Source organism: Sinocyclocheilus anshuiensis, unplaced genomic scaffold (assembly GCF_001515605.1).
Source record: "Sinocyclocheilus anshuiensis isolate Anshui unplaced genomic scaffold, SAMN03320099.WGS_v1.1 scaffold207, whole genome shotgun sequence".
NCBI lineage: Eukaryota > Metazoa > Chordata > Actinopteri > Cypriniformes > Cyprinidae > Sinocyclocheilus > Sinocyclocheilus anshuiensis.
In genome coordinates, this window is record NW_015551045.1 from 1,987,564 (window position 1) to 2,001,338 (window position 13,775).

A 13,775-nucleotide genomic window follows, 5' to 3' on the forward strand; every position below is an offset into this window, starting at 1 on the left:
ATATTTTTTTTTTTCTCTAGACTCTAGAAATTAGAAATCTTGTCCCGGCAAATAACTAAAATATGTTTTTCATCTAATATTTACATATTTCCATGGGTGTTAAATCTCTGAGATTGAGATTTATTATTAGTATTTTTTGTACATTTGTATATTATCAAATTAAGTATCAAGCACACAATTTTACATATTAATATATAAAAAAATTATATATTCTTTCAATAGCTGTTTCTTTCCAAAATTGTAAATTTAACTAATGCAAAAAAAAAGGAAAGGAATGGAATGGAATAAAAAATGGAACATTGAATAAAACATTTGCAAATGAAGTACCGTTTACAAGAGAACAAAATCGTCACTTCCTGGGAAAAATGGAAATTGCTGCAAACGTGTAGCTCATTTTCCAACATAATAAATGACTTTATAATAAATTAGAAATTACTATTTTGTATTTTTATGTATTTTTATTGTATGTCTTCTTATCTGACACAAAATTACGCACACTTTAATATTTTATGCTCATTTTAGTAATCATTGTCTGTGCAAAAAAAAGACTACAAAAACAAACCTTTTTTTCTTTGGAATAACATGCACTATAAATCACATGCATAACAGTGTTATTTTAGTATTATTTATATACTATGCTATTTTTTATTTGCTTTTATTTTAATTATTTCATTTTAATTTGTTATGTTTTGTCATTTTGTTATGTGCTTTTGTCTTTTTTATTCTTTTTTTAATTGCTTAATTTTATTTCATTTATTTTTATTTCAGTTTTAGATGTTTTATTAATTTTATTTCTAGTTAGTAATTTTAGCAACCCAGTCTCATAAAAAAATACATGCCTCTATGTGACGCTGACATTCAAAAGTATCAGTTTTCAAATCTCGCAGCATATTAAAATTGTTTTGAAGTCATAACATAATATTCTTCAAGTAATTGTGTGAAAATAACGCTTTATTAACTGAAACTGTGGACCTGTAAATCATACTTTGTGTGAAAAGCAATAAAAGTTGTCCGAGTTTTACTGTCTCTATTGTTCATTATAACTGGAAACCGCAGCGATTCGTACATATAGGTATGTTTTTTTTCAGTTTTGTAGAAAAGTACCTAGTATTTCCAATGAGCCTGGGTAGAATTTTAGTGCCTCAACTTAAAAAAATAGAAATCTTGCCTTGGCAACTAACTGAAGCTAATATCATCTAATATTTATATTTTATTTTATTTTATTGCAGATTTATTTCAATTAACTGAAATGTTTTGATCATTTTAGTTCTAGTTAATAAGAACCCTGATGCATAAAAAATATATTTAATTTACATAGTTGACAGTCCAACAGATGCAGTCTGAATGAACGGCCAGAATAATCTCATTGTGATTGATCTGTAATGAGCTGAACTGAAGAGTTTGGACACTGGATCTGCTTCTACGTCACGTTTATATCCCACATGTCAGAATGATCCTGATTTTCCTCACTTAGCCGCAGAGTAATGAGAAGCACTTACGTAGTTGTCACGGGCCGACCAGCTGGGATAAAGCTGCATGTGAAGCTGTCGCTCCTTCCGCGCTAGTTCATAGTACTTGGCCTGTTCCTCGCGGGTCAGAGCGTGCCACTGTTTGAATTGTGGGGACCGTCCATAGACTTCTGTTACTTTTATGCTGACCAAACAATATTTTCTATCCCCTAACCCTAAACCTACCCCTTACAGCAGGGGTGGGGGACAATGATCCTGGAGGGCCGCTGTCCTGCAGAGTGACAAAAAAAAAACCTTCCTGTATCCTGAAGACCTTGATTAGCTTGTTCAGGTGTGTTTAATTAGGGTTGGAGCTAAACTCTGCACTGGCCCTCCAGGATCAACGTTCCCCACCCCTGCCTTACAGAAAACCTGTTTGCATTGTTACACTTTCAGATAAACATCATTTACTATTTTTAATAATTTTTTTCCGTCATGGGGAGCGCAGGCAGTTCCCCACAATGTCAAAAATGTCAGGTTTTAATATCCTTGTGGGGACATTTAGGCACGCACGCACGCACGCACGCACTCACTCACACTCACTCACTCACACACTCACTCACTGTCTCACACACACACACACACACACACACTCCCAGACAGTAATCCTGATCATAGATGAAGTGGATGGAACGCACCCGTCGGCCCAGGATCTGGTTAATGGCGGCGCTCTCCTTCAGCGTGCACTCAGCGATGACTTTGGCCCGCATCTCCTTCATGTAGAGCATGAACGCGTTCAGCGGTTTCTTGATCACCGGCTTCTTGGGCTCCTTCTCGCGCTTCAACTCTGCATGAGATTTGCTGAGGTAGGTGATGAAGAAGAAAGAGAAAAACACTTCATTATACAAATAACAATAGTTAATAACATGTTTGGATGGGCATCCCATTACTCGAAATCAACAAAGGCACAAAGCCCATGTTTATCTCTCATCTATAATGATCATTTAAACCACTTATATACTCATTTCATTGATTAGTCACTTTTATTATATTTTATATTATTTTTCCATTGTTGTCTTATGATTGTGTGGTTTCAAGGGATATTTGTCTTCATGATAAGAGGGACGTTGTTGTGAAGCAGTCATTTTCCATTGCTACCGATCGTAGTATAATAACACTTGTTGCATTTGCGCTGGTCAGATGAAGTCTGAGAATTGAAACATCCTTTGTTATCATCATCACTTGTCTCCTCTTCTGCTCTTCTCTGGCTTTCTCAGTCAACTTCTCGGCTGACAGAAGGCTGTTAATACGGGTTTTGGGTATCAGACAAGACTTCGCTGACTGGGTTTCGGATGTGAGACAAATCTCGTGGCAGGATTCAGATCTGAAATTTCTGACGTGGAGACTTGATCTAACATTTGATAGGAACAAGCATTTTCAACTGAAAACACTTCATATTAAACAAAAATACTGTATATTCAGTGCTGAGTAGTGACTGATTACATGTAATGTGGATTACGTAATCAGATTCCAAAAATTAAGTACTTGTAGTTATATTTAAAAATAATTGAAATCAGACTATAGTTACTTTATTAGGGATTACATGATTACATATTATTCTTATTAAAGCAATAAATTATTCCAATATCCAATCTTCCTTTCTAAAATAGCTTACGAGTTTTCCAGTCTTCTAGTTTTGTGGACATTCACACAAAGACCAGACACTAGTCAGATGGATATAATTACACAAAAACTTAAATTTACAAAAATAATTTCCGTTTTACTTAAACTTAAGTCATACGTTTTCTCAACATTTCAACATTGCACCAACTACCGATGAACACATGAATTTATATTTAAATGATCAATTATTTTTAAATGATTTATTTTAATTTTACATTTTTATGATGTAATTAAATATTAGCTTTTAATTTTCAGTTCCTTCATGAACCCAGTTTGGGAAACTTTTTAATGCACTTCATGTTGTTAATAAGAACAAATGTAATATATTTTCTTTTTCTTTGTACTTTTACATCAATATAGTATAAGATTATCTTATTTAAATCAATGTGATCAATGCATTAGGTCAAAAATAATCTAAAAGTAATCAAAAAGTTGTCAGATTATCTAAAACGTGTAATGTAATGGATTACTTTACTATCTAGAATTTTTGAAATTCTACATTTTGTAAGTAATCTACCCAGCACTGGATATATTTCACACAAACAGAGGTATTTGAGGTATTATAATTAGTCCCACAGACATGGACAATTTATTATGAGAATCAGATTTGTGTCAAGTGTACTTTTACATCAATATAGTACAAGATTATCTTATTTAAATCAATGTGATCAATGCATTAGGTCAAAAGTAATCTAAAAGTAATCAAAAAGTTGTCAGATTATCTAAAACGTGTAATGTAATGGATTACTTTACTATCTAGAATTTTTGAAATTCTACATTTTGTAAGTAATCTACCCAGCACTGGATATATTTCACACAAACAGAGGTATTTGAGGTATTATAATTAGTCCCACAGACATGGACAATTTATTATGAGAATCAGATTTGTGTCAAGTATTTCTATTCAGGGGTGCAAACTCACAAGGCAATTCCAGATCTCACAGGACCAAACAGAAGGTAATTTGCTCTAGAACTTCTAGAGAGGTTATGGAAGAAAAACACAGATTCAGATGGGATTAAAATCACAAAGTACGTCCTCCAGGAAAACTAGTCCCGTCCGAGTCAACTGTATTCAGACGTTGCAGTTTTGGTGTTGAGACCAAAATGTGTGCACTTAAAAAAATGGCACAAACATAGAAATAAACTACTGGAATAATATTTGCGTGTGCTTAAATTTCAGAAAACTAACTTCAAGGGTTCAAGAGTTTCCAGGGGCCTCATTTATAAAAAGTTGCGTCCTAAATTTGTTCTAAGATCGTTTCTCAAAAATGCACAAATGCGATTGAGAGAAAACGTAAAACGAACATGCGCACAAAAACACATGCTGTCTTCCAAATGTGGCATTTATAAATCACAAATGATCTTGAAATGGTGCGCAGCTGACAGCTGTCAGATCCCCGCCTTGTAAACGCCCCCTAATTAATATCATTAGCATATAAAATAGCATCAGTCAACGTCGAAAACAGTTGTTTGAGGATGGCGAGCAGCAGGAAAAAGAACTTTAGTGAGGCCAAAGTTGGGCTTTTATTTGTGTACACTCACAATAAAATAAAATAGCGTGCTTTAATTTGTAGCATCCAGAAAAACAGGATGCCGTTTTAACTCTTGGTTCTTTTTAATTAATGGAGCGAATCACAGAAACACACCAAAACTCAGCATAGCTTACTTGCCTCAGTTTTTTTAAATTTCGTTTTATTTAAGTCAAACATATTTCGTGTTTATTTAATTATATACAATTTTATTCAGTTTTTTCCGTTCACAAAAGTGCGGCAGATGCATGACGACATGGCAAAACTCATGTTCTGTTTATGGTGATATTTGCACATTTATGGCATTATTAACATTAACACGTAATTTTAAAAATCTAATTTAGTTTTTATTTAACATTCTAATCTTGTCTGTTAACTCTTAAACAATTATCCAGCATCTGATATCTGTCAGGAAAATTAAGCGAAATGCACATACCTAATACTACTATTATTACTATTATTATCATCATCATCATGGCTGCACAAGGAAAAGTGTGTACGTCTGCTCAGACCCTGACGTGGCTCTAAGCACTTTTCCATGCAAAGACTGTGTTTATATTTGTGTCCCTGGAGCACAAAAGTAGTGTTAAGTCGCTGGGGTATATTTGTAGCAATAGCCAACAATACATTGTATGGGTCAAAATTATACATTTTTCTTTTATGCCAAAAATCATTAGGATATTAAATAAAGATCATGTTCCATGAAGATATTTTGTAAGTTTCCTACTGTAAATATATCAAAACTTAATTTTTGATTAGTAATATGCATTGCTAAGAACTTCATTTGAACAACTTTAAAGATGATTTTCTCAATATTTAGATTTTTTTGCACCCTCAGATTCCAGATTTTCAAATAGTTGTATCTCGACCAAATATTGTCCTATCCTAGCAAACCACACAGCTTTCAGATAATGTATAAATCTCAATTTAAAAAATTCACCCTTGTGACTGGTTCTGTGGTCCAGGGTCACAAATATGAACGTTCCCGTGGCTTTGAGATCAAATTAGTGCATACGCACGTTTTATAAATGAGGCCCCAGGTCTGTTCTGTGCACTATTCATTGAAAGCATCAGAGGACTTACGTGTAAATGCTCCTGTCGAACTGGTCGTGCTCCTGTTTGCCGGAGGGAGGCACTATCGCGGGGTGTGGGATGCCTGTAGGGTGCATGCCGGACTGAAGCATCAGAGAATGAGAGAACCTACACACACACACACACACACACACACACACACAAAAAAAGGAAATCAAGAAACTTCCTGATAGGTTTTTGTGTGTTACATAGAGAATTGTGTGTTGTGTTTTGCAAAAAGAGCTGAGTCAAAGGCTGAGAATTAGCGTATGGTTTTGCAGATTTGGTGTGTGCTTCTGGTGTTTGAGTGTCAGCTTTCAGAAACTGTGTGACAAGTAAAGATTGTGTGTGTAAGCAGCTGAAAAAAAAACTGTAATGAAGCGTCAATGCGTCATGTGACCAGCAGCTGGTGCTCTATCTGCACCGCCGAAGCGCCGCAAGCACATACTGGGGAGGGAAAACCAGCACGCCGTCTGAAGCATTCAACACAAACTCAAATATCATTTCAAAGCCAACTCTACAGCAGCACTAATATTTGATGGGAAAGGACAGCAGAAAGGATTCCAGCTCAACAAAGCGTCCCCACACACTCGCAGCTCCAGACTCTGTTTTGGATTTGTGCCTTTGACACGAGAAGAATTGAACAAAGATGTGCGTCGTCTGTTGACATCCGAATGAAACCATCTCCACAGCTTGGATTTATTACTGCATGTAAGCATATTAACATGATTTGTTCATCTAATTCGGGTTTTGGGTTACAAAGGAAGGATTTGATCACAGTTGACGTCTGATGGGAAAAGCCACAGCGATGGGTTGGTGCCTCACCCAATCCACTTTGAGACTGAGCTGACCAAACAAACAAACAAACAAACGGCTTGAAGAACACCCGAGAAGAGATTGAGTCGTACCCAATAGACGTCTGGGTTACTTTCTGACTGGACATCATGTGAACCACAAGAAAGTACTTCAATATGAAAAAGGAACCAAAATATCATACAGCGTATGATCGGTCATTTCCACAGAGACCAGCTATTAACTTTCATGTTGTGTTGTGGGTACGACATTTGTGTCAAAATAAGCCCCTACTGGTTTCCATGCTCTATGACAAAAATCAACACTAAAGAGTCATGCAAAAATGTAATATCTATTACAGCTTCTCAGAGACTTTATATATTTATGTTTTTTTTAAAGAGGTCTCTTCTGCTCATCAAAGCTGCATTTATTTGATCAAAAATAAAGAAAAAACAGTAATAGTGTAAAATATTAAAATAATGGTTTTCTGTTTTATTACACTTTATTTCTGTGATCAAAGCTGAATTTTCAGCATCATAACTCAGTGTCACATGATCCTTCAGAAATCATTCTAATATGCTGATTTATTATCAGGATTCTTTGATGAATAAAATATTAAAAAGAGCAGCATTTGTTCAAAATAGAAATATTTTGTAACAATATGCACTACTGTTCAAAAGTTATTTTTGGGAAGAAATTAATACTTTTATTCAGCAAGGATGTATTAAATTGATAAAAAAGTGATAGTGAAGGCTTACATTGTTTTCTAACTGAAGACTGGAGTAATGATGCTGAAAATTCAGCTTTGACCACAAGAATAAATTATATTTTAAAGTATATTAAAATAGCAAACCATTATTTTAAATTGTAATAATAATATTACATTTTTTCTGTATTTTTTATCACATAAATTGAGCCTTTAAGAGCACAAAAGACTTCTTTAAAAAACATTAAAAACTTTTGCATGGCAGCATATAAAATCAGATTTTGATTAACTACAGTTTTCTGTTTTTTACCTGAATGTTTGCTGTTATTCAAACGGCCGATATGAAAATCTGTCCAAGTGTATGGAAACCAAAAGGGGGCCAATTTGACTCCCAACACTATCGTAGTCACCAAAATGCATACAGTCTTTCCAAAACACACCTACGGGGTCAAAACCTTGCATGCACATTCATGACTAAATAAGAAAGACAAACAAGTTTAACCAGTGTTTCAAGCTGTTTAAAAATTGAATATGGGTCAAATTGACACACAGCACAATAGTAGTGTTCCTTAGTTTACATACCACTACTAGATCTACCAACATAAGGACGATATTTAATGTGTATCTGCATATTAATGCACGTTATCTGTGCCTGCATTTATAGTATAGCATGATCTCTCGTAACTGTAATTAAAGCAGAGTTCCGGGTTTATTCAATAACTCCGAGTTGAAAAACGGGGGGGAAAATTGCATTAACTTAAGGCCTGTTCACACAAATAATGAGAGCTATAACAAGCAACATCACAGTAACATTGTTTATTACAAGCGTGCTGCAGTTTTGTTGTCTGAAACTTAACAGCTCAAGCTCTTTAAAGCAGGATGGATTCTGATTGGCTGGCAATGGACCTTTTTCACATTTCTGTGTTTCTCAGCAGCGGAAGTCGTCATAGTTGAGTTAACTTCGAGAGCAGTAAATTGAGAGAGACTGATAACGGCAGTCAGAAGAGAGAACGATGTCTCTCACATAGAAACACCCTCACATTAGCCTTAACTAGTTTTTTTGTAATTTGATGCAAAGGTGATATAATACAAATTATAGTGTCATAAATGTTCATACATTTTTAAAAATATAAAAAACCTTCGAGGATTTACGATGCTGATGACTGTTAAACACATCAACACAGTCTTGTGAAAAGGGTCCATCTTTTTATCGTTCGTCAGAACCACTTAAACTTACACTTAGTGTGCAAAGTTATTTTCAATATGTGAGCCTGGAGCACAAAAGCAGTCTTAAGTCGCTGGGGTATATCTGTAGCAATAGCCAACAATACATTGTATGGGTCAAAATTATCTTCTATAATATTCTTTTATACCAAAATCAATAGGATATTAAGTAAAGATCATGTTCCATTAAGTTATTTTGAAAATGTCCTACCATAAATATATCTTAAAACATAATTTTTGATTAGTAACATGCATTGCTAAGAACTTCATCATGTGTCCACTCGAGTCACAACCATGTAAAACCACTATAATGCACTGCTTACAAGCTCAATGGACAAGTTTTAGCTGAATAAAGTCTGAATCAGAGCGATGCAGAGCTTGAACCCGGAGCGTTCCTGTCAGCGTGGCTCAGTTTAGCAGTATTTGGGGTCGTGACCGGGAGCTCAGCGGCGACACACATACGGCTGAAGCGTCAGGTGAAGCACAGGTGAGGTCTGGTACTGTACCTGGGGAAGGAGGAGCTGCTCTGGAGGCTGGAGGAGAAGGACTGTCTGAAGCCGCAGGAGGGCAGAGGATAGACAGGCTGATTGGGCCTGCGGGTCGGGGGACAGAGTTAGAGCCCCCGGCGGTGGATTTGCTGAAGACTCAACTGCTTTCCAAACACTGAACACTGTGTTTGGGGTGGGGCTAACTGTTTGTCTGACCAATGGAGGCAGGAAACCTCTCTGAAAACAATTCTAGCAATGCACACGCTCAACTTTAATACTAGCGCTTTTTTGATCACGCAGGGCCATAACTATACTTAACTAAAACGGAAAATAAAATTACAACTAATATATATATATACTTTAGCTAGTTGCAACATTTCTCATTTTAATTCAGTTTAACTTGATGCGCAAAAAAACTAAAAACTAAATAAATAAATAAAAATGAATGAAAAAAAAAAAAAAAAAAATACATAAAATGGAAAAAAAATATATATATTTATATATATATACACTGATCCAAATGATGCACTCAAAAAACATGTCAGCCTAAATTTATGATTTATGTATTGGAATTGCATAGAAAATTTTCATGCATTTGGATAAAACAGTTTTAACAAACTTTTATTTTGTTGTATGTCAGGCACTCAAACAAATCAGGGCATAGTTTATTATGAACTATTTGCATCTGTTTGATTTTATTTCAATCAGATTTTCAAAATGCATTTATTCAAATCAGAATCAATCTGTTCATTGTGATACTCAAGTCATTAAATGCATGGGATTGAAACTAACTGGATTTATTGCTAATAAATACATAAACCTGGTTATTGAGTTTATATTAAAAAATCTGACCCATTTAATTTATGTACGATAAACAGATATGAATCACAGTGAGTCTATTTGTTTTTAGTGAATTAGTCATGTGTAATCAAATTTACATTTACATTTATTCATTTAGCGGATGCTTTTATCCAACACGACTTACAATTGGGGAATACATCGATTCATCTTAAAGAGGCAAATAGACAGGAAGTGCCCAAAAGAGATGAGTTCTCAGCAAACTGATGCACAATTCATATGCAATTCAAAAACATCTTAAATTTAGGCCTAAATATTTATTGATTGTACTCTTGATGCTTGACGTTTGTTGTTACATTTCTAGGCTGGTCTGCTTCAGCGCTCGTCAATGTCCAAATGTTCCAGGTGACCAATCAAATCAAAGAAGGCGGGGCTTTACTGAAAAGCACGATCTTTTTCAAATCTTCACTTTACGGCAGTACAATGACTGGTGAACTATTCATGTTTCTTGACAGAAATGTTTCCAGGTGACAGCTTGCTTTCTCAGGCCTTGACAGACGTCAGGTTAACGGAGAACAAGACACCATCAACACCAACACACGGCTTCAATCACCAGATCCACACACACACACTGACAGAATATATATATATCCTCCGACACACTGCATGATGAAAACATCTGTCAGATCAATCTGACACTCACACAACATCAGCTGAGTTTCTCCAAATCAGCTCGCCAATTTATCACACACACAAGACCATAGAGATTAACATCAGCAATGAACAATGTAATAACGGCACATGATGCAAGATATTAAAAAAGAAATATTTTGAAAAACAAAATGTTAAACTCATAAAGGAATAATGTTTTTTTTTTACATTACGAGACATATGAGTGCAACTAAAACATTGTCAAATTTAATAATCACCTTTTTAATGAAATAACAAAAAATGCTATCCCTTTAAATTTAAATCTCATCCTAAACTACTTACTGAATACTTAAATATTCATGATTTATATTTTAAAATCAGTAACTTAAAAAAAAAACAATTGTAATTAAACAAATAAAACTAAAACTGGAACACCAAGCGACACAAATTAATGGCACAGGTCATAAAAAAAAAATAAAATAAATAAAAACACAAAATTAGTAGTTTGTTAAACTAAAATGTTCACAATGTAGACAAAGAAGCCTACATTAATTTGAATGTAATAACCTATTAAAGTTTTGTGTCTATAAACATATTATATTGAGAGAGAATTAATATATTGTAAACATTGTTTCATTTATACTGTATATTACGTGCTGCTATAAGATTATAAACTATGAATATATTATAAGTTTCTACACTTTGTTCAATTTCTCATGCAATAACCGACTATGCAATGGCAAACTACAATATGAGCTCAAGATTGGAGAAGATTATTGCGTTATGACCATTATATATAATATTCAATTCCATTGTATTAAATAATAAAACTTTTTACACAAGTACAGTTATTACATTAAGTTGCTGCACACATACACTCTTAAAAATATAAAGGTGCTTCACGATGCCATAGAAGAACCATTTTTGTCTAAATGGTTCCATAAAGAATCTTTAACATCTGAAGAACCTTTCTGTTTCACTAAAGCTTCTTTGTGGCGAAAGAAGGTTCTTCAGATTAGAATAAGGTAAGAAAGAGATGGTTCTAGGTGGAACCAAAAATGGTTCTTCTATGGCATCGCTGTGAAGAATCTTTGAAGCCGCTTTATTTTTAAGTGTGAAAAGTACAGTGGCTCAAAACATACTGGGCCACTTCACATTTAAAGTCTTGTTTGGAGTGCTCTCCTTCATCAGCAGATATGAGGAGAGATGTGTGCACTCTCGGACTTTAGATGTCTTACCAGTTCATGGACGGAGTGATCTGGCCTTGAGGCAGAGAGTAGAAACCGGAGATTTCCTGCGACTGATGCCTGTGAACACCTGTGAGACAGCGAGAGGAGGACGGCCGTTATTAACACGCTGGGAACCTGCCATTACACCAGCCTCGGACCCCGGCCAGACGGCCAGAGACAAAGAGCCCAGCGTCTTTTCCCGCACTTACTGCTAATGAGTGTGACGCTGCACATGGAGCCAATGTGAAAGGTGATAGAAATGATTAAACTCCAATACTGAGCCACCACTATTCTGAATCTTTATTTATTTACATAGACTGCCATTCAAAACCCCAGAGGAGATCAGAAAGATGATTTTACAGAGGAAGAGGAAGCCCAGCTGTTTTAATGCGCTCAGACCCGTGTTACTTTAGTATCATCGAGATACTGTCTCATAGTTTTCTTAATGTTTTGAATCTGTTTTTATTTTTATATCTTGTCTTCATTTTTATTTTAGGCAGTCAAAGTATGTCATTTTTAGTATTTTTTTTTTTTTGTATCAAAAAGATTTTTATTTTTTTAATTTTTTTAAAGAAGTCATCAAGTTGCTCATCAAGGCTGCATTTATTTGATCCAAAATATAGAAAAAAGGTAATATTGTGAAATATTATTGCAATTTAAAATACTGGTTTTCTGTTTTAATATACTTTAAAATATAAAGATCAAAGCTGTATTTTCAGCATCATTCCTCCAGTCTTCAGCGTCACATGATCTTCAGAAATCATTCTAATATTCTGATTTATTATCAATGTTGGAAACAGTTGTGCTGCTTAATATTTGTTTGGAAACTGTCATTTTTTTTTTTTTCAGGATTCTTTGATGAATAAAATGAAAAAAAAAACAGCTTTTATTTAAACTAAATAATATTTGTTAATAAATATAAAAAAAATAGTCTTTCAATTATAGAACAAAACTAAGTTTTTATAGCTTAATGAAAATAATGTAATACAGCCTGATGTAATTTCCCCAAATTACATTTTATTTTTACCTAAATACATTTTCCCCTTATTTTTAATAGTTTAATTTCATTTCATTTGCAAAAAGCATGTCTAATCAATTGATTTAAAAATGACAATTTAACAAATTATTATTATTATTAACAAAAATAGAGCCATATGATGTTTATTATTTAATTCATTATAAGAATAAATTTTTCTGGATTCATGATTTAATACACATTTATTATCAAAAACAGTGGTAATAAAATAAATGTATAAAACATTAACAATTAACATTTTAAAATGCAATCAAATGAAAATGTAATGATTCCTTTGATTTTTGGCGTTTATATTTAGGCTTATCGCTTAAATTAAAACATGGAAGAAAAATTGAGTGAGATTCCTTGAAATGTTAAATTATTACATTATCATTTCTACTTTGAGAAGTACAGTCATTTTTTTTTTTTCAGGATTCTTTGATGAATAAAATGAAAAAAAACAGCTTTTATTTAAACTAAATAATATTTGTTAATAAATATAAAAAAAATAGTCTTTCAATTATAGAACAAAACTAAGTTTTTATAGCTTAATGAAAATAATGTAATACAGCCTGATGTAATTTCCCCAAATTACATTTTATTTTTACCTAAATACATTTTCCCCTTATTTTTAATAGTTTAATTTCATTTCATTTGCAAAAAGCATGTCTAATCAATTGATTTAAAAATGACAATTTAACAAATTATTATTATTATTAACAAAAATAGAGCCATATGATGTTTATTATTTAATTCATTATAAGAATAAATTTTTCTGGATTCATGATTTAATACACATTTATTATCAAAAACAGTGGTAATAAAATAAATGTATAAAACATTAACAATTAACATTTTAAAATGCAATCAAATGAAAATGTAATGATTCCTTTGATTTTTGGCGTTTATATTTAGGCTTATCGCTTAAATTAAAACATGGAAGAAAAATTGAGTGAGATTCCTTGAAATGTTAAATTATTACATTATCATTTCTACTTTGAGAAGTACAGTCTACTGCACAACAGCAATGCATTTCTGACTTTTATTTTGGCGAGTTGCTGTGAAGAGCTTGGAGTTTTAGTGTGTATTTCTCAAAGGAAATTGTGAAATGCTGCTGAAGTGACTCTCAGTTCATGTTCTC

General features: G+C 33.5%; 1 protein-coding gene across 9 annotated transcripts in view; it reads right to left on the bottom strand.

Moving 5' to 3' along the window:
- tcf7 (transcription factor 7) overlaps positions 1 to 13,775 on the bottom strand; it is a 66,487-nt gene that overhangs the window by 6,893 nt on the left and 45,819 nt on the right. For 4 of the 9 annotated variants that reach the window (XM_016451402.1, XM_016451401.1, XM_016451407.1 and 1 more), the window contains exons 5-10: positions 11,629 to 11,707; positions 8,960 to 9,046; positions 5,744 to 5,860; positions 4,054 to 4,107; positions 2,147 to 2,309; positions 1,500 to 1,607 (exon numbers count right to left, since the gene is read on the bottom strand). In XM_016451402.1, coding sequence (XP_016306888.1) covers positions 1,500 to 1,607; positions 2,147 to 2,309; positions 4,054 to 4,107; positions 5,744 to 5,860; positions 8,960 to 9,046; positions 11,629 to 11,707 — 608 coding nt within the window. The remainder of the gene's footprint in view (positions 1 to 1,499; positions 1,608 to 2,146; positions 2,310 to 4,053; positions 4,108 to 5,743; positions 5,861 to 8,959; positions 9,047 to 11,628; positions 11,708 to 13,775) is intronic. The other 5 variants (XM_016451405.1, XM_016451409.1, XM_016451408.1 and 2 more) reach the window with 3 other exon arrangements.